The sequence below is a fragment of the Sturnira hondurensis genome, unplaced genomic scaffold (assembly GCF_014824575.4).
Source record: "Sturnira hondurensis isolate 20B ecotype Veracruz unplaced genomic scaffold, ASM1482457v3 Scaffold0020787, whole genome shotgun sequence".
In the NCBI taxonomy this organism is placed as follows: Eukaryota; Metazoa; Chordata; class Mammalia; order Chiroptera; family Phyllostomidae; genus Sturnira; species Sturnira hondurensis.
The window spans coordinates 310,274-324,561 of NW_028093418.1; the positions used below are offsets into that span (position 1 = coordinate 310,274).

The 14,288-nt window shown below is 58.9% G+C and overlaps 1 protein-coding gene across 1 annotated transcript in view; it reads right to left on the minus strand.

Annotated features, from left to right (window-relative positions):
* SCN5A (sodium voltage-gated channel alpha subunit 5) overlaps positions 1–14,288 on the minus strand; it is a 77,880-nt gene that overhangs the window by 49,979 nt on the left and 13,613 nt on the right. Inside the window, exons 5-11 of the mRNA XM_037030611.1 lie at positions 10,619–10,710; positions 6,971–7,201; positions 5,445–5,508; positions 4,100–4,241; positions 3,459–3,656; positions 2,364–2,543; positions 1,394–1,765 (exon numbers count right to left, since the gene is read on the minus strand). Coding sequence (XP_036886506.1) covers positions 1,394–1,765; positions 2,364–2,543; positions 3,459–3,656; positions 4,100–4,241; positions 5,445–5,508; positions 6,971–7,201; positions 10,619–10,710 — 1,279 coding nt within the window. The remainder of the gene's footprint in view (positions 1–1,393; positions 1,766–2,363; positions 2,544–3,458; positions 3,657–4,099; positions 4,242–5,444; positions 5,509–6,970; positions 7,202–10,618; positions 10,711–14,288) is intronic.

The following is a 14,288-nucleotide window of genomic DNA, read 5'->3' on the forward strand; positions in this document are numbered from 1 at the left end:
ACATTAGGCAAGGACTGGCCTAAGCATCGGGCAGGTTTTAACTCTTTTAGCCCTTGCACAACCGGCTGACGTGGACGTTAACTTTATTTTCCCTTTGCAGACAAGGAAAGGGAGGCACAGAGGACTGTATTAACCAGCGCAGAGACGCACGGCTAGACCAAGAGTCTGAGCGAGACAGGCTGCTCGGCCACGTGCTGTTCCTCTTCAGCCCCATCTCCCCCTTCCTGAGTGCTTCCCTGTTCTGTCCTGGTGTCCTCAGAAAGTCTGCCCTCTTCCAGCTCCCCGCGGGCACCGGGGTCTGAGCCTCATGTCTGCCCTTTGTCTGGGTGGGCTTCTCTGGGCCCTGTGTTGGGGATCAGGGATCCGCAAGGATGCTCCACAGTGAACTGGACAGTCACCTGTCTGTCAGGAGATCAGTGCGCTGAGAGATCAAAACCCTTAACTGGCTTTCCCTGGCCTGGCCTGGCCCTCTTTGTTACCTTTCTGACAATAACTCTGACCCCTCTCCCCTGTGCTCCCTGGGTTCCAGCCACACTGACCTCATGGCATTGCCTCCCATAGGCTAGGCACACTCCTGCCTCAGGGCCTTTGCACTTGCTGTTTTCTAGGCCTGGACCATGCTCCCCTCCCCACCGCCGATGATGTAATGATAGTACGTTATTACAACATCAACATACTTCATGCACGTCCTAATTGCTTTACCCGTATTAGCCCATTGATTCTCGCAACGGTCCTTACATGGGTATTTTTCATCTGTTTTCCAGATGACAGACACACAGAAATAAAGTAACTTGCCCACGGCCATAACCCAGGATTCTAAACCAGTCTGTCCCCAGAACCTGGGTGCTATCCACTCTTCCATACTAGCCCTCCAAGTTTCAGAAAGTAGCCTGGCTCCCACCTTTGCCTCCTCCCTGTCTCTGCTTAAGTGCCTTCTGATAAATGGGGGCTCCTTCGCCCTCTGCTCCGCTTCCATCCTCCTAGAGGACTCAGTACTTGGGTTGAGTCACCAAAGTTGAGTCACCAGGTGTAAGGCACTGAAATACTTCAAACTTGGTGAAAAACTGTTGCCCCAAATCTGGCAAGTGTCCTCTTGCCACTCTGGCCCTTCTCCCTCTGGAGGGCGCGGGGTCCAGCAACTCTGTGGGGCTGACGCCTGGCACACGCAGCCCCTCCAGGACCCTGGTCCTGTGCTACCGTGTTGTCTCGGTGCCCAGGCCTCACAGTTGCTAACCATTTAACTATCACCTCTGTTTATTACCACAACACGCCCATGAACCCAGCACACACCCAGTGCTCAGGAAATGCTTGGTGAGTATTTTTGAACCCGGCCCTGGTGATAGGTCTGGAGACCAGATCTGCCCTGGTGCTGCACCACGGGGGGCTGGCTCACCGTGTCCAGGGGGTGCTCTGGCATCACAGGGCGGAGGAGGCCGCTCCCTGGGGAGGTGGCCTCAGGGTCACCTGCCCCCAGCAGGGAGACCACCCCGTTGCAATCTATGGTGCTGTTCCTTTTGCCATTGAGGGCGTGGCTAGGAGCTGAGGTCCCGGGACTGGGCTGTGCCTGGGTGCTAGGCCGGCGCAGGGGCCAGGGCACCAGCAGGGATGTTCGATGGCTCTCGCTGTCCCCTGCCGTGCTGTTTTCGTCATCTGCAAAGTCTGTCTCGGAACCCAAGTCTCGCCGGCGAAAGGTGAAAATGCTCCCGCGCCTGGAACGTGACTTCACGGAGGTCCTGCTGAAGCCGTGGGTGATGCCGAGATGATTCTGAGGACACAGGGAGAAGGGGCGTGACCAAGACAGCTCTTCAAGTGCTCCCAGCCCATCTCCTGCAGCATCAGCCCCAACTCAGCTTCTCGGAGCATCGAGGGCTTCAGCTGGCCCCGTGAGTCTGGGTGGCTGAGTGAAGGGGCACTCAGGGAAGGGGCACTCAGGGAAGGGGCGCAGGGCTGGAGCAATCTTGGATCTTCTGAGATCTTTGCTCACCTGGAGCCTGTGCCTCTGGGGCTTTGAGACTGAAGCTCACCTGGGCCTGCAGGTGGGGCTAAGGGAGGGGCGGGTGGGGAAAGGAGGCGGGAAGGCTCCTGCTGTGCAGACAAGCCTGGCTCTAACAGCCTTTCTCCTCAGCCCTATTTGCCTGTCCTCTGTGTCCAACCACTTAACACAGTGGGGTGTCTCCCAGCCCCGTCCCCAGGGTGGTGCCACTCCAAAAATGGCCACGAGAAACAGGAAGGCTGGGAGGGGCCCGAGGGTACTCTCCTTTGGGGAGCAGCCACCGGGGCTGTGACTGTACCAGGGACCTAGCACAAGGGCTTTGGATACCACATCTCCTGCCAAATGGTCAGAGCCACGGCTGGGGACTTGCCATTGCTCTGGGACCATCCTCCGAGTCTGACTTGGGGAACCTGTCATCCCCACACTCTTCGGTCCCCGAAGACAATCGTTTTCTCCTTTTGCTCCTTGTCTCGTGGGTGGTTACTGGGGCCAGTGGGGACATCTCCAGGGAGCTGCGGGACACGGTGTCCACACCCCTGATGGTGAGGGCCTGGAAAAGGGTGGAAGAAAAGATGTCTTGGTCGCTGAGACTCCAGGCAGCCTCAGGCCAAAACTGGCTACGTAACCCCCAGCGTTTCGGGTTTTCCCATCAGCAAGTGGACTTGGGCACTTCCTCCCAAATAAGGGCATCTCGGAGAGATGGTCTCAGACAGACCCAGGATGTTTGGGAAGATCAAAGTCGGGGAGCAGGAGAGTGTGGCTGATGTGGGCAGCTCCTGAAGGAGGGGAGAGTGGGCAACAGATGGAGGCGGGTGTTCATGAGCAGAAGAAGTGACAGGACTAGAGGTCAGGGAATCTTCTAGAAGGTTTGGCTGGCCAAAGCGGGTGCTGGTGGTAGTGGCATGGGCAGTGATGTCCACAGCCTGGCTTCCCACAGGCTTGCTCTGAGGCTATTTCCTGGGCTGGCTCAGACCTCCAACCTTGGATGCCCACCACCCCACCAGAAGACACCCCCAACCAGGATAACTGTGTCCATGGGCACTGGGTCTCTGTCTCTCTTTTTTCAATCCTTACCTGATGATAAGTTTAATGATTTTATAGAGAGAATGGGTGGGCGGGGGGAGGAAGAGAGAGAGAGGGAGAGATGTGAGAGACAAACCGACCGACTACCTCCTGTACGTGCCACAGCCAGGGACTGAACCCTCAACCTGGGTAAGTGCCTTGACTGGGGATTGAACCTGCAGCCTTTTGGGTGTAGAGGACAGCACTGTGATGAACTGAGCCACCCGGCCAGGGCCCTGTGGATCTCTTTTACCCAGCATGCCCTATGTTCATAGGAAGCACCTTTACCCAGAAGACACCATGGTCATAGGGAACAGCTTTCCCCAGCAGGCACCATGCTTACAGGCACCCCACACCAGGTGTGGGCGTGGTCTGGACGCTCCTTGGCCTCATGCTCACCCACCTCGTGCTCTTTCTTGAGCATCTCCATGGCCTCCTGGAATCGTTTTTCCTTCTCCTCTGTCTCAGCGATGGTGGCTTGGTTTTGTTCCTCGTAGGCCATGGCGACCACAGCCAGGATCAGGTTCACCAGGTAGAAGGAACCCAGGAAGATGACAAGCATGAAGAAGATCATATAGATCTTCCCTGCGGACCTCAGGGTCTAGGGGAGCGAGGGGGCAGAGGTCATTCACACTGGGGCCCTTCTGGGGAGGGGTAGAGTGTCCCACCTATTGAGGGAGGTGTGCTAACCCACAGAAAATGACCTACACCCAGGGGATGACGTCCCACCCACAGGGGGAGACAGAATGTCACCGTCAACAGGGGAAATGTACCTACAGAGGCGACTATTCCATCACATAGGGTGGAGAGTGTCGCACTCACAGAGCACAGTGTCCTATATAAAGAGGTGGGTACTTGGTCATTAGCAACAAGACAGTTTCTTTGTTTGCTGAGCCCCCTATCCCTCAGATGCATGGGTCCCCAGTCCCCTGACCCGCCAGTGGAAAAGCTTCTGGGGCTGCTTCGGGCAGGTACAGCCCGGCCCCGGAGCGGAGTCCTGAGCCCGTCCTCGGCGTCCCTCTGCTGGCCCCCCCACGCACGCACCTGCTGGTAGAGGCGCTCCCAGCAGTCCTGTGTCATCAGGCGGAAGAGTGCGAGGAAGGCCCAGGCGAAGGAGTCGAAGCTGGTGTAGCCGTGGTCAGGGTTCTCGCCGGCCTTCAGGCACCGGTAGCCCTCGGGACATGTCCTGCAGCCAGACATGCAGGCTCTGTCTCATGCTGTGAGGGGTCCTCTGTCCCCGAGACCCTTGCCCGGCCTGGCTTGTCTTCCCGGGCAGCCCAGCATATGCCCGACTGCTCCCTGAGGCAGAGCCTCACAGACCTAGGGCCACACTGCTCAGTCCTGCTTCTGCCACACTGTATACTGTGCCTCCCCCTTCCTGGGTCACTGTCATCCCCCTTTCTCTGCCAATAAGACACCCCAGCCCGCTGCTGTCCCAGCTGCCTCTCCTTTCGCAGAGGAAGTGCCGAGGGCCTGGCTCATGTCTCTTCTTCTACCTGCCTCTGCCACAGGGAGTGAGAACCCAGTGTAGGCATGCGGGGGAGCAGTGAGGCCTGGCTGAGCTGAGCGGGATGGAGCAGGGCAAAGGCTGGACCAAGGGACTGAGGGGTGATTCTGGGGTGGATGGGCTGGGGCCCGGCCATGCCCACAGAACCCGCGCATTTGCACAGGTGTGTACCCAGTGCAATGAGGCAGACCCCCAGTGCACTGGGCTGGAGGGGCAGCCTCTCTTCCAAAGAAGGAGCTCTGAGCTATGCTCATGCATGCTTGCTGTGCGTGAGAAAGAGAAGGGGCCGGGGGGCTGGGTGCTCAGCAAGTGGGAGGACACAGGCAGGGGCCTCTGTGCCTTGCCAACGTCCTCAGACCCTGAGACAATCTCTTAGTAGCATGAAGGGCTCTGGAACTTCATGCAGATGACCTTCCCCACCAGGTGAGCCTGTGTGCCCCTGCCCCCAACAACCTACGGCACCACCACATGGCCCGAGCCCCGGTGTGCATATGGCTAGTGGGCACTCTGGGTCCCACACTCAGCGTAGGTCCGGAGCCCGAATGCCCTGCAGGAGGGTCCAGGCTGCCGGGGAGGCCATACTCACTCCAGACTGGACTGAAGGATGGATCTGCAGGGAGGGAGAGGGCTGAGTGGGAAGGGGCAGCCCTGGAGGGCTTCTGGATGGGAATGGAGCCAGGGTTGAGCTGGTAGGGGGCCCTGCAGGGCCTCCTGGGCTACACCCCAGTGCCACTCCATTCTCAGGCCTCTGTTCACCCTCCCTGCAGATCCGCACCCACTTCGCAGCTATATCCTGTCACGGGAGAGGGTTGGAGAGCTGCTGGGCACCTGGCAGGAAGGGAGGCATGGGGAGGCCTCCGTGCCCCTGGGGTCGCCACATACCCGGCGTCAGAGCTGTTCCCACACAGCAGCACGTCGGAGGTGCCGTTCTTGAGCAGGTAGTTTTCTGGAGGAGAAACATCCGACAGTGAGGGGCGTGGTGGCCCAGACTCCTGGGTTCCTGCCTTGCACCCAGGCTATGAAGAGGTGGAGGCATCGGTGGTCTTCCCACCTTCCCTCTGCCCCTGCCCTGACCCCACCCTCTGCTCTGCCAGGCCTGAGGCAACTCTGGCTACTTCCCTGGCCTTCCTCCTCTTCCTCAGGCATTTGGCTGCCAGTGTCCCCAACACTCTCCGAAAGCTCAGGAAGTCCCCACAGGGAGCTTCTGCACATTGCCTCGTGCCATTCAAGGGGCCAATGAGGCCCTGAACTAGGAGGCAGGGGTCTGGGCAGAGTTCTGGCCTGGCTGCTGTGTCACAGCCCAGCTCTGTCTGGACTCACTTCCCTGTGCATTCGGTGGTGGAAGCGATGCCTGCCAGTCACTGGGCCATACTTTGGTTCCCTACGCCAGGGCTGGGGCTGGACCAGGTGCGGCCCAGAACCTTCCTCCGTGTGGCCATCCTTCAGTCCCCATCACTCACTGCTACCTGCCTTAGTCTTGGGCAGGAGTTCCCAGAGTCTGGTCCCCAAACCAGCAGCGTCAAGCATTAATCGAGAACTGGACAGAAATGTAACTTTCCAAGTGCCTCTGCCCGCCCAGCTCTACTGACTGAGAAACTCCGGGGATGGGTCCAGTCGTGTGTTTCCTGAAGGCCCCCAGGGGACTCTGGTGGGTGTGAAATTTTGGGACCACTGCTGTGTGGCCCCAGCTGAACCATGTGCAAATTTCCTCATGGAGTTTCTGTCTACGCTTCATTTCCTGAAGTGGATTGCGGTGTATGAGAGGCCCTGACACCACCCCAGCCCTCGGGGCCCTGGTGGTCTGGGGTATGGCCTGTGACAGCGACTCCCTGCACTTCAGCCCAGTGGCACCAGCCAAGAGACACACTGGCCATCAGCCCACAGAATGGCAGTGCCAACCATGGGGCAGGGAAACGAGAGGGGCTCACATGACTGGACAACCACCGAGCTTGTCCCATCACCCTCACGGGGTTCTGGGGAGCATGTGCGTGGAATTAACACTCTGGCAAGGAACCCCGCAGTCAGGCGAGAAGGTGCACACCAAGCTGCGGGGGGCCTCCACCCTGAAGCCTCGTAAGCTTCCCCCAGCTCCGTGACCCACCCTTTCCCAAACACTCCTGTCCCTGTAGGCAGGACGGTCTCCTCACCCATTCCTGTCCTCCAGGGTCAGGCCCACCTCCCAGCGTCACAGATGCTGCTCCAGTCTGGCTTTCCATCAACCCCCATCCTTCCCAACCTTTCGGCCTCATCCCCCCACCTAGCCTGGGAACTCCTGAGGGCAGGCCCTCAATTTGCATCTCTGGGGGAAGATCCTGGAGGGAGGCCTGCCCTGTGGCAAGGCCTGTGTGGGCGGTGGCCCAGCCCCGAGGCCTTGTAAAGCCTTGCCCAGGCCCCTGCCGAATCCACACCTGGATCGTTGAGGTAGACGTCCAGTGACTCCCAGACCAGGCCGTCGGCCTCCACGGAGCCGTTGGTGCCGTTGAGCTCCGTGAAGTTGCGCACGCACTTGTGCCTCAGGTTGCCCATGAAGAGCTGCAGGCCGATGAGGGCGAAGACGCTGAGGCAGAAGACCGTGAGGACCATCACGTCGGCCAGCTTCTTCACAGACTGGATCAGGGCCCCCACGATCGTCTTCAGGCCTGTGGGAGGTGACAGCAGGCAGGGCTCACCCCTGCCACCTGCTTCCTGCTCCCCTGGACAATTGTGAGGTGGGGGCAGCGTGAAGGAGGCCTCCTGTGGGCTTTTCAGACCAAAGGTTCCCTCTGCTTTGCTGAGATCCTGCCCTGACCCCCCTGGGGTGGGAGTCCGTCTGGCCGGGTATTTTCAGGGCTTCCCGTTCTCCGTGCTCTCCCCTAGCCACACATGTGAATTGGGGGGCGGGGGGAGGGTGGAAAATGCTGTTTTCTTGAGGAAGCAAAAACTCCAGCCTGTCCCCCTCTGGCTCTGCCCCCAAGGTATGCCAGGCCTGTCCCTTTAAATGTAGCCTAAGGAGATCATGGTTAGGCCTCTTCCCATCAACGGAGGGGCCTTGGCCTTGATTCTGTGCTGGGGAGGGACCTGGCCATTCCTGGTGGAGGATCTAGTTCATGTGCCGGGGGCTGCAGGGGCAGGTCTGGCAAGGCCAGGTCAGGTGACACCCCCCACCACCCCACTCTGGGAAAGGTTCAGGGGCAGGGGAGAGGTTGACCTATATTGCATTTTCCTCCTCTGCTCTGTGCCCCTGGGGCTCATTCCCAACCATCCTGTTCCCCAAAGCGGAGAGGCAGTGATCTGTTAGTTGCCCAGCCCAGCTCCCTGCAGAAGCCAGCGCCACACAGTGAGGTGACAGACAAGCACGTGTAGACACCTTCGGTCTGACACTTGAGCTACTGCCGTACAAGAAGTTGGAGCACAGCATGGGGAGCAAGGGGCCCTGCCCCTCCACTGCACCCCTTGCCCCGTCCACCTCCCCCACCCCACCCCCACAGGCGGCCAGATCTCAGATTAAGCTCCATCCATCCATCGTCCAGCCGGTTAATGTGTTAGGAGCACCCGTGGCGGCTGTGCCTGAGCCTGCTGTGCCCGTGACCCAGAGGCAGGGAGGCAGTGCTGGGCAAACGTGGCGGAGGGAGAGGAAGTCCCGGCCTCGCCGCCACTCATGCCGCCGCCTGCCCAGGGCTCAGAGGCACTCAGCGCGCTTGTGGAAATCGTCCCGGCAGATGTTGGCAACCACCTGGGTAGACCTCGCAGGGGTCCGGGCAGGGAGTAGTGGTGGTGGTGGGGGGATTCACGAGCCCCGCACAGTCGAGAACTCCTCCTGTCTTGTGGAGGTGCTAGGACCCCACAGTGGGCACTCTGGCTCTGCCCACTGGGCCCAGAGACCTGGCCCCTAGCATGGGGGTGGTGGGTGACAAAGTGAGGGATGGTGGGCAGCAGCTTGCCCACTCAAGTTGGGCTCTGTCACAAGGCTAGCCTAAAGCATTTTTGGCCTAAAGAATCCAGTTCAAGGTCCAGCAAGGCATGTCTTGGTCTGTGGGGACAGTGCCCGTGGGGACAATGTGTTGGTGAGCACAGACCAACAACTTAAACATCAGAGTCCATTTCCGGCAAGAATGATTCCGAAGAAATAAAGGAATTCTTTCTGAAAAGACCCAGGAAGGGACGAGTTCTGGGAAACCAAATGAAAAATCCTCCTGCCACTGAAGTTTTGACAGGTTAGGCAGAGCACCCTAGACACCAATGGTTACACTATTCCGCCCCCACTTTATGGAGAAGGAGACTAAGGTCTGGAGAGGGCCAAGGCTATGCAAGACTCAGCTCAGGAGACACCTCCTCCATGGAGCCTTCCATGATACTGACCACAACATTTTCCTAATGTCCGCTTTCAGAGTCTGCTCTCTGCTGCTTCACTGGGTTGCTGGCACCCTGAAGAGATCCAAAGGAGGTGGGTTGAGATCGATGGGCTTCCTACTTTTCCCCAGGGCTGAGATATATTCTCCTTTGTCAGCCTGTCTTACAAAATGGACTGGAACATGCCTTTCCTTAACTGCTACGGTCAAGGGTGCTTACCCTCTCTTGTGAGGTGTGTGCTGTGAGGCTGTCCCTGGGACCCCAGCAGACGGACCCTGAGGATTCTGAGCATGTATGTGCTTGACGAGGGAAAGGTCACCTCTTACAGTGGGGCAGCTCCATGGGAGTGGATGGGAACAGACTGTCCCTCCTGCTACTGGCTCTCAGCAGGGATCTGGGACACACGGCCCCTGTGCACACCCCACAGTGGGTTCAGAGGGCAGGAGGAACTTTCTGAGGTGTCATGTGAATACAGCATAAGGGGAGGGTCCTCTTACAAGATAGATAATGCCACAGTGGGGGGAGATCTGAACTCCTGCAGGGGGTTCAGAGCAGGACCCCTGCCTCCCTGGGGGCAGCCAAATGCAGGCCTGGGGGCCAGGCCCCACCAGCTTTCCAAATTAGAAGTGGGTGCAGCCCTCCCTCAGCTCTGACCCCTCTCTGGATCCCTGGCATGCAACCAGTCTCCAGTTGCTTTCTTAAAAGAAGCGTCTTCTCCAGCTCTCAGAGCCGCTGCATTCAGAACGGGCTCTATAAGAGCCCCTGGGCTCTGAAATCACGGGAAGTCTTTTGGGAGCTTTCCTGAATCAATGGGGCTGACGGACTTTCTCTAGAAGCCGCCTGGCCTGGGGAGGTTTCCGGGTACAGTTGCCAACATCCGTCGAGGAGAATTTCTCCCTCAGGCTCCCATGCGCCGTTTGCTACGCCTCTACCGCACCATGCAGCGAGGGCTGTTAGACGCCAAGGCCGATGGCACCTGTCCGCAGAATACACTCCACTTTGCAGCACGGGGCTGGGCTCCTGCTCTGCACAGATCACCCTCGGGGACACAAGGCAGGGCTGGGCACTCAGCCATGAGAGGCTGGGCCGGAGTTTTCTCTTTTTGTTGTTGTTCCAGGGATATACGTGATTTCCTCATTGGAGGATGAGGCTTCAGGTAGAAGCGATTCACATACAAGCTTTTAGCTATGACAGTAGCTGAGTTGAGTTTGGGGAAGGAATCGCTACCTGGGGACAAATCTGGGTTCAACCCAGGACCTGCCATGGGGTGCTGTGTGTCCCCGGGTGTCTGTCAGAGTGGGCCTTGCTGGAGTGGGCGGCCTCAAGCCCATACTGGGGCTTTGAGGACACAGCGGTGTCCACCGCCGATGGCTCCCACACTCGAGCTCTGGGAAACGTATTCTGGTGACAGGCACATTCGAGGGGCCTTCCTGAGGTCGCCTTGACTCTCAGGTGGCTGGAAAGTCCCTCCAGCCTTGGCGTTTAACCTGATTTTCACCTGAAATGACTGATATAGTTTTCAGGGCCCGGAGGACGCGGAAGGTGCGTAAAGCTGAGACATTGCCCAGGTCCACAAATTCAGTTGTGTATCTGTAACAAGGGAAATTCACACACGAGACAGTGACAACACGCCAAGGGGAGACACATGGGAGGTGGGGGGTGGGGAGGGGAGACAGAGAGAGAGTCACTTGTAGCTGAGATCTGAGAGGCAAACCTGGGCATCTTACCTGGGATAACCGAAATAGTTTTTAGAGCTCTCAGGACTCTGAAAGTTCGAAGAGCCGACAAATTGCCTAGTTTTATGTTTTCTGATACATACCTGCAGAGTCAAACCACAGTTATTGGGAATTACAAAGCAGCCCCTCAGCCTACCCCGCCCCGCCACAACCCCTACCAGCCCTCTCCCATGGGGCAGGATGTGATGGCCCAGGGCCTGCCCCAGATTTTCTTCCCGATCTCCACCCTCCCGCCACAGGCAGCTCAGTCACGGTGCCTTAAGGACGGACGCAGGGCAAGCCCCAGGCCGCTTTCTTGGTGATGTCCCGTGAAGTAACTGTGCCAGGAGGCAACTACCCTGCCACACTCTCCGTGACACTGGGGACCGGAGTCTGAGGCTGTGGGCACCACAGGGTGAAGAGGGAACCCTTTCAGGAGGCCCCGGCCAGGTGAGCGAGGAAGCAGGTGGGCTTCTGATCCTGCACCTTCCGCAGCCCGGACCACCCACTTGTGCCTGGCTGCTCCGTCCAAACCAGGGGACCCTGAAGCCTCGGCTGAGACCGTCTCAGAAGTGTGGCTGGGTCTCTGGGACTGCACCCTTTCTCTTTCCAGCCGCAAGTCTGTGTGAGCGGTGGCTCAGGAGCCCTAGCACACTCCAGGGGGGAAGCAGAATTCTCAAACCGATGCTTTGGAAGATGGGCAGGGAGGCTGCCTGCACATCCAGCCCCTCGAACGCTCCGGGCAGTGGCCCACAAAGAAGAGCTAAAGGCAGGAGGAGGGATCCCAGGGAGACCCCACCCCCTACCCCATGAGTTCATCCCAGGGTAACCCCAGGACTCTCAGTATCCCTTAAGGATGGCCCTGGGTCTCCACAGTAGGAGCGACCTCCGGAGGTGAGCAGCCCTCAGGGTTTGCTTGGATTCAGTGATGCTGGGCAGGGTTGAGTGGCCTCGGGGCTGCCGCCCACAACTTGGACCTCAGAGGCCTCCACTGGCCTAGGTGGAAGGAGTCTTCTCTGGGCGGCAGGGTCAGGCCCAAGCAGAGTATGAGGACGCATGTGGATGGCCCACATGACCAGGATGTCTGAGAGATGGAGGGACAGAGTGTGACCAGGGCCATTGGGACAATGGCAAGCGACTTGTGATATTTAACCAAAGGCTTCGCATCCAGGGTGTCTGACATTTAACCGAAGGTGTCTGATGTTTAACAAAGGACAGCGGACTCAGGACATCTGATGTTTAACCAAGTGTGTCTGACTTGGCGTCTGGGTGATGTCAGACCCAGGGCGTCAGCCCAGCGACGCTGCCTGAGTGCCAGGGGTGGGCTGGCCCTGTAGCCCGCCTCACTCTGCCAGGTGGCCTGGGCCTCCGGGCCCTCCACTCTACTCAGAGCTTCTGCATTTGCCTTCCGGCTGCCGTGGGCGTCCACAGGGAAGTACTGGCAGGCATCCTGGGGCCAGTGGGATCCAGTCTGGTCCAGCTCTAACCAACACTGGAGGACACCAGCTCCCCCTAAGCCCACTCGTGGGGCCCGGCCACCGTCCTGGGGCCCTGAGGACCATGTCTCTCCCTCCTCACTCACTCCGTCCCTCCGGGGATGCGAAGTCAGCAGAACTTTCCTTCTGGCCACATCGGGGTTCCCTTTCATGCCCCGGACTCACGTCAGCTGACTGACCCCCTGCGGGGGCAGCGATCAGAAGCAGCCCCACCTAGTGGCGGGGGCAGAAGTCACTTTCCTCGTTCTGGCCCATGTGTACTCCTTAGTTTGGCCCGTGCTCCCTCTCAACTGTGGATGGTTATCCTGCTCTCTCTGGCAGTTCAGCCCCCTGGCCTCTGCTCCACATGCTTCTCTCAGACTCAGACTCTCTGTCCAGACATGGTGATGCCCCAGGACTGGCAAGCTGAGCCTGCAACGTTGCCAATGTCGCCATCCCGCGGAAGCCAGGGGTTCTCTGAGCCCCGTTTCCTGCTGCTGGTTGAGTGGGTGTGGCCTGGGGGAAGAGCTTCTCTTGCTTGGACATGGTTTCCCAGGCTGTCTCTTCTGGGTCCAGGGAGTGAGCGGGACAGTGCGCAGACCGGAGAGGGAACCAACTGTCCCTGCTTTTCCCTTCCTGTCCCCTCCAGACCCTGTCTGTCTCCTGGAGTCTCCTGTGACGCATATTCCGCCTGTCCGTGCCTGTCCCAGTGTGGAACCTGCCTTCCCCACCCCCTTAGGGTCCCCAGCACAGACAGGGCTTGCCCAGCACTCATTACCTACCCCCTCTGCAGCTGGCTCTGAGCACAGGGAGGCTGGGACCCCAAGATCCCGAGGCGTGTACTGCCCCAGGCTTGCAAAGCAGGCCAAGTGGCTGAGAACAGGAGAGGGGCCAGTGGTCGTGTGTCTGTGAAGTCAGGACACTCATGGGAGTGACCCTGAGGAGGGGGAAGTCTTGCAAGTGGGGCACGGGGCTGGGTGCAGACCCGTGAGTGCAGGGGTGTCTGTGACCATGTTTGCGACATGAGGGCTCTTGCCTCTTTTACTCAGCCCAGGGCCTGGGGCCTGGCTGCTTCCCAGGTTGGGGCCTTAGACCCTGAGTGAGGCCTCTCTTGGGGCCCTGGAGTGTGGACAGGCAGGAGAGACCCGAGTCTGGCAAAGGGCCAGCTTCAGCCGAGGTAGGTGGGGCTCTGCCTATTGGGATGGCAAAGTGCTCCTCTGAGCCATGCTACAGGACTTTTGCTGCCAGGGCCCAGCTGCTGGGCAGGGGCAGATGGCTGCGGTAGGATCGTGGGTCCTGACCTGGAAAGAGCAGAGGGCTGTGGGTGAGAATTCCACCCCATCCCACCAGCCCCGGTGCAGAGGGAGCGTTGCTGGAGGCTGAGAATCCAGGAGGAAGGGCAGACCTGGGCCACCTTCTCGCTCCACCCCAGATCTTGATGTGCAGCCTCCCGTTCAATGCAGATGGCCCCTCCTGGGCTGCCAGGCAGAGGGTACACTCAGCACCAGCTACTGCGGTGATTGCCACCCTCTCCTCCCTGCCCTCCCCCCCTTCCCCTCCAGGTTTGGTTTCCATAACAACCCCAGATGGTGGGAGGCTGTGCTAACTAGCAGGTAATGCCCAGCTGGGAGGGGGCCACAGGAAGAACTCTGGCTGGAGGGCTGCCAGCTGAGCCCAGCCCCCCTCCAACCCTCCCACAACCTCTAAACCAGGTGGAGGTGGGGGTGGGGGTGGGGGATCAAGTCAAAACCCAGCCAGAAACATCAGACTTGGGGGACCTCTCACGGTTAGGAGCTAGGAGACTTGGTTTCAGTCCTAGCATGGCTGCTGATTCATTCTGTAATTCTGGGCAAGTGAAGGCTCTCTCTGAGCCTCAGTTTCTCCATCCATAAAATGGAGATGGGGTGGGGAGTTTCATGGAAACACAACTTTTCTGCCACTTAAGACTCTTCTGATTGTCCTAAGAGCCCCACATTATTGAACCACTGCACTGCATCACCATGGCAGTAATTACTTGTTTTCATAAAGCCGAATCACTGTTAATGAAAGGCGCCAGGCCAACCCAGCCCCAGAGCACAAAGCTGGCATTCCAGTGGGTCCACCCGGCCTACGGGAAGTGAGCAGGCCCTTTCTTCGAGAGGCTGGCAGACGTGGAAATAGTCTGGTGGCCTCTGAGGCCCCGTTTGGCTTTGTCACCACTGCTCTGG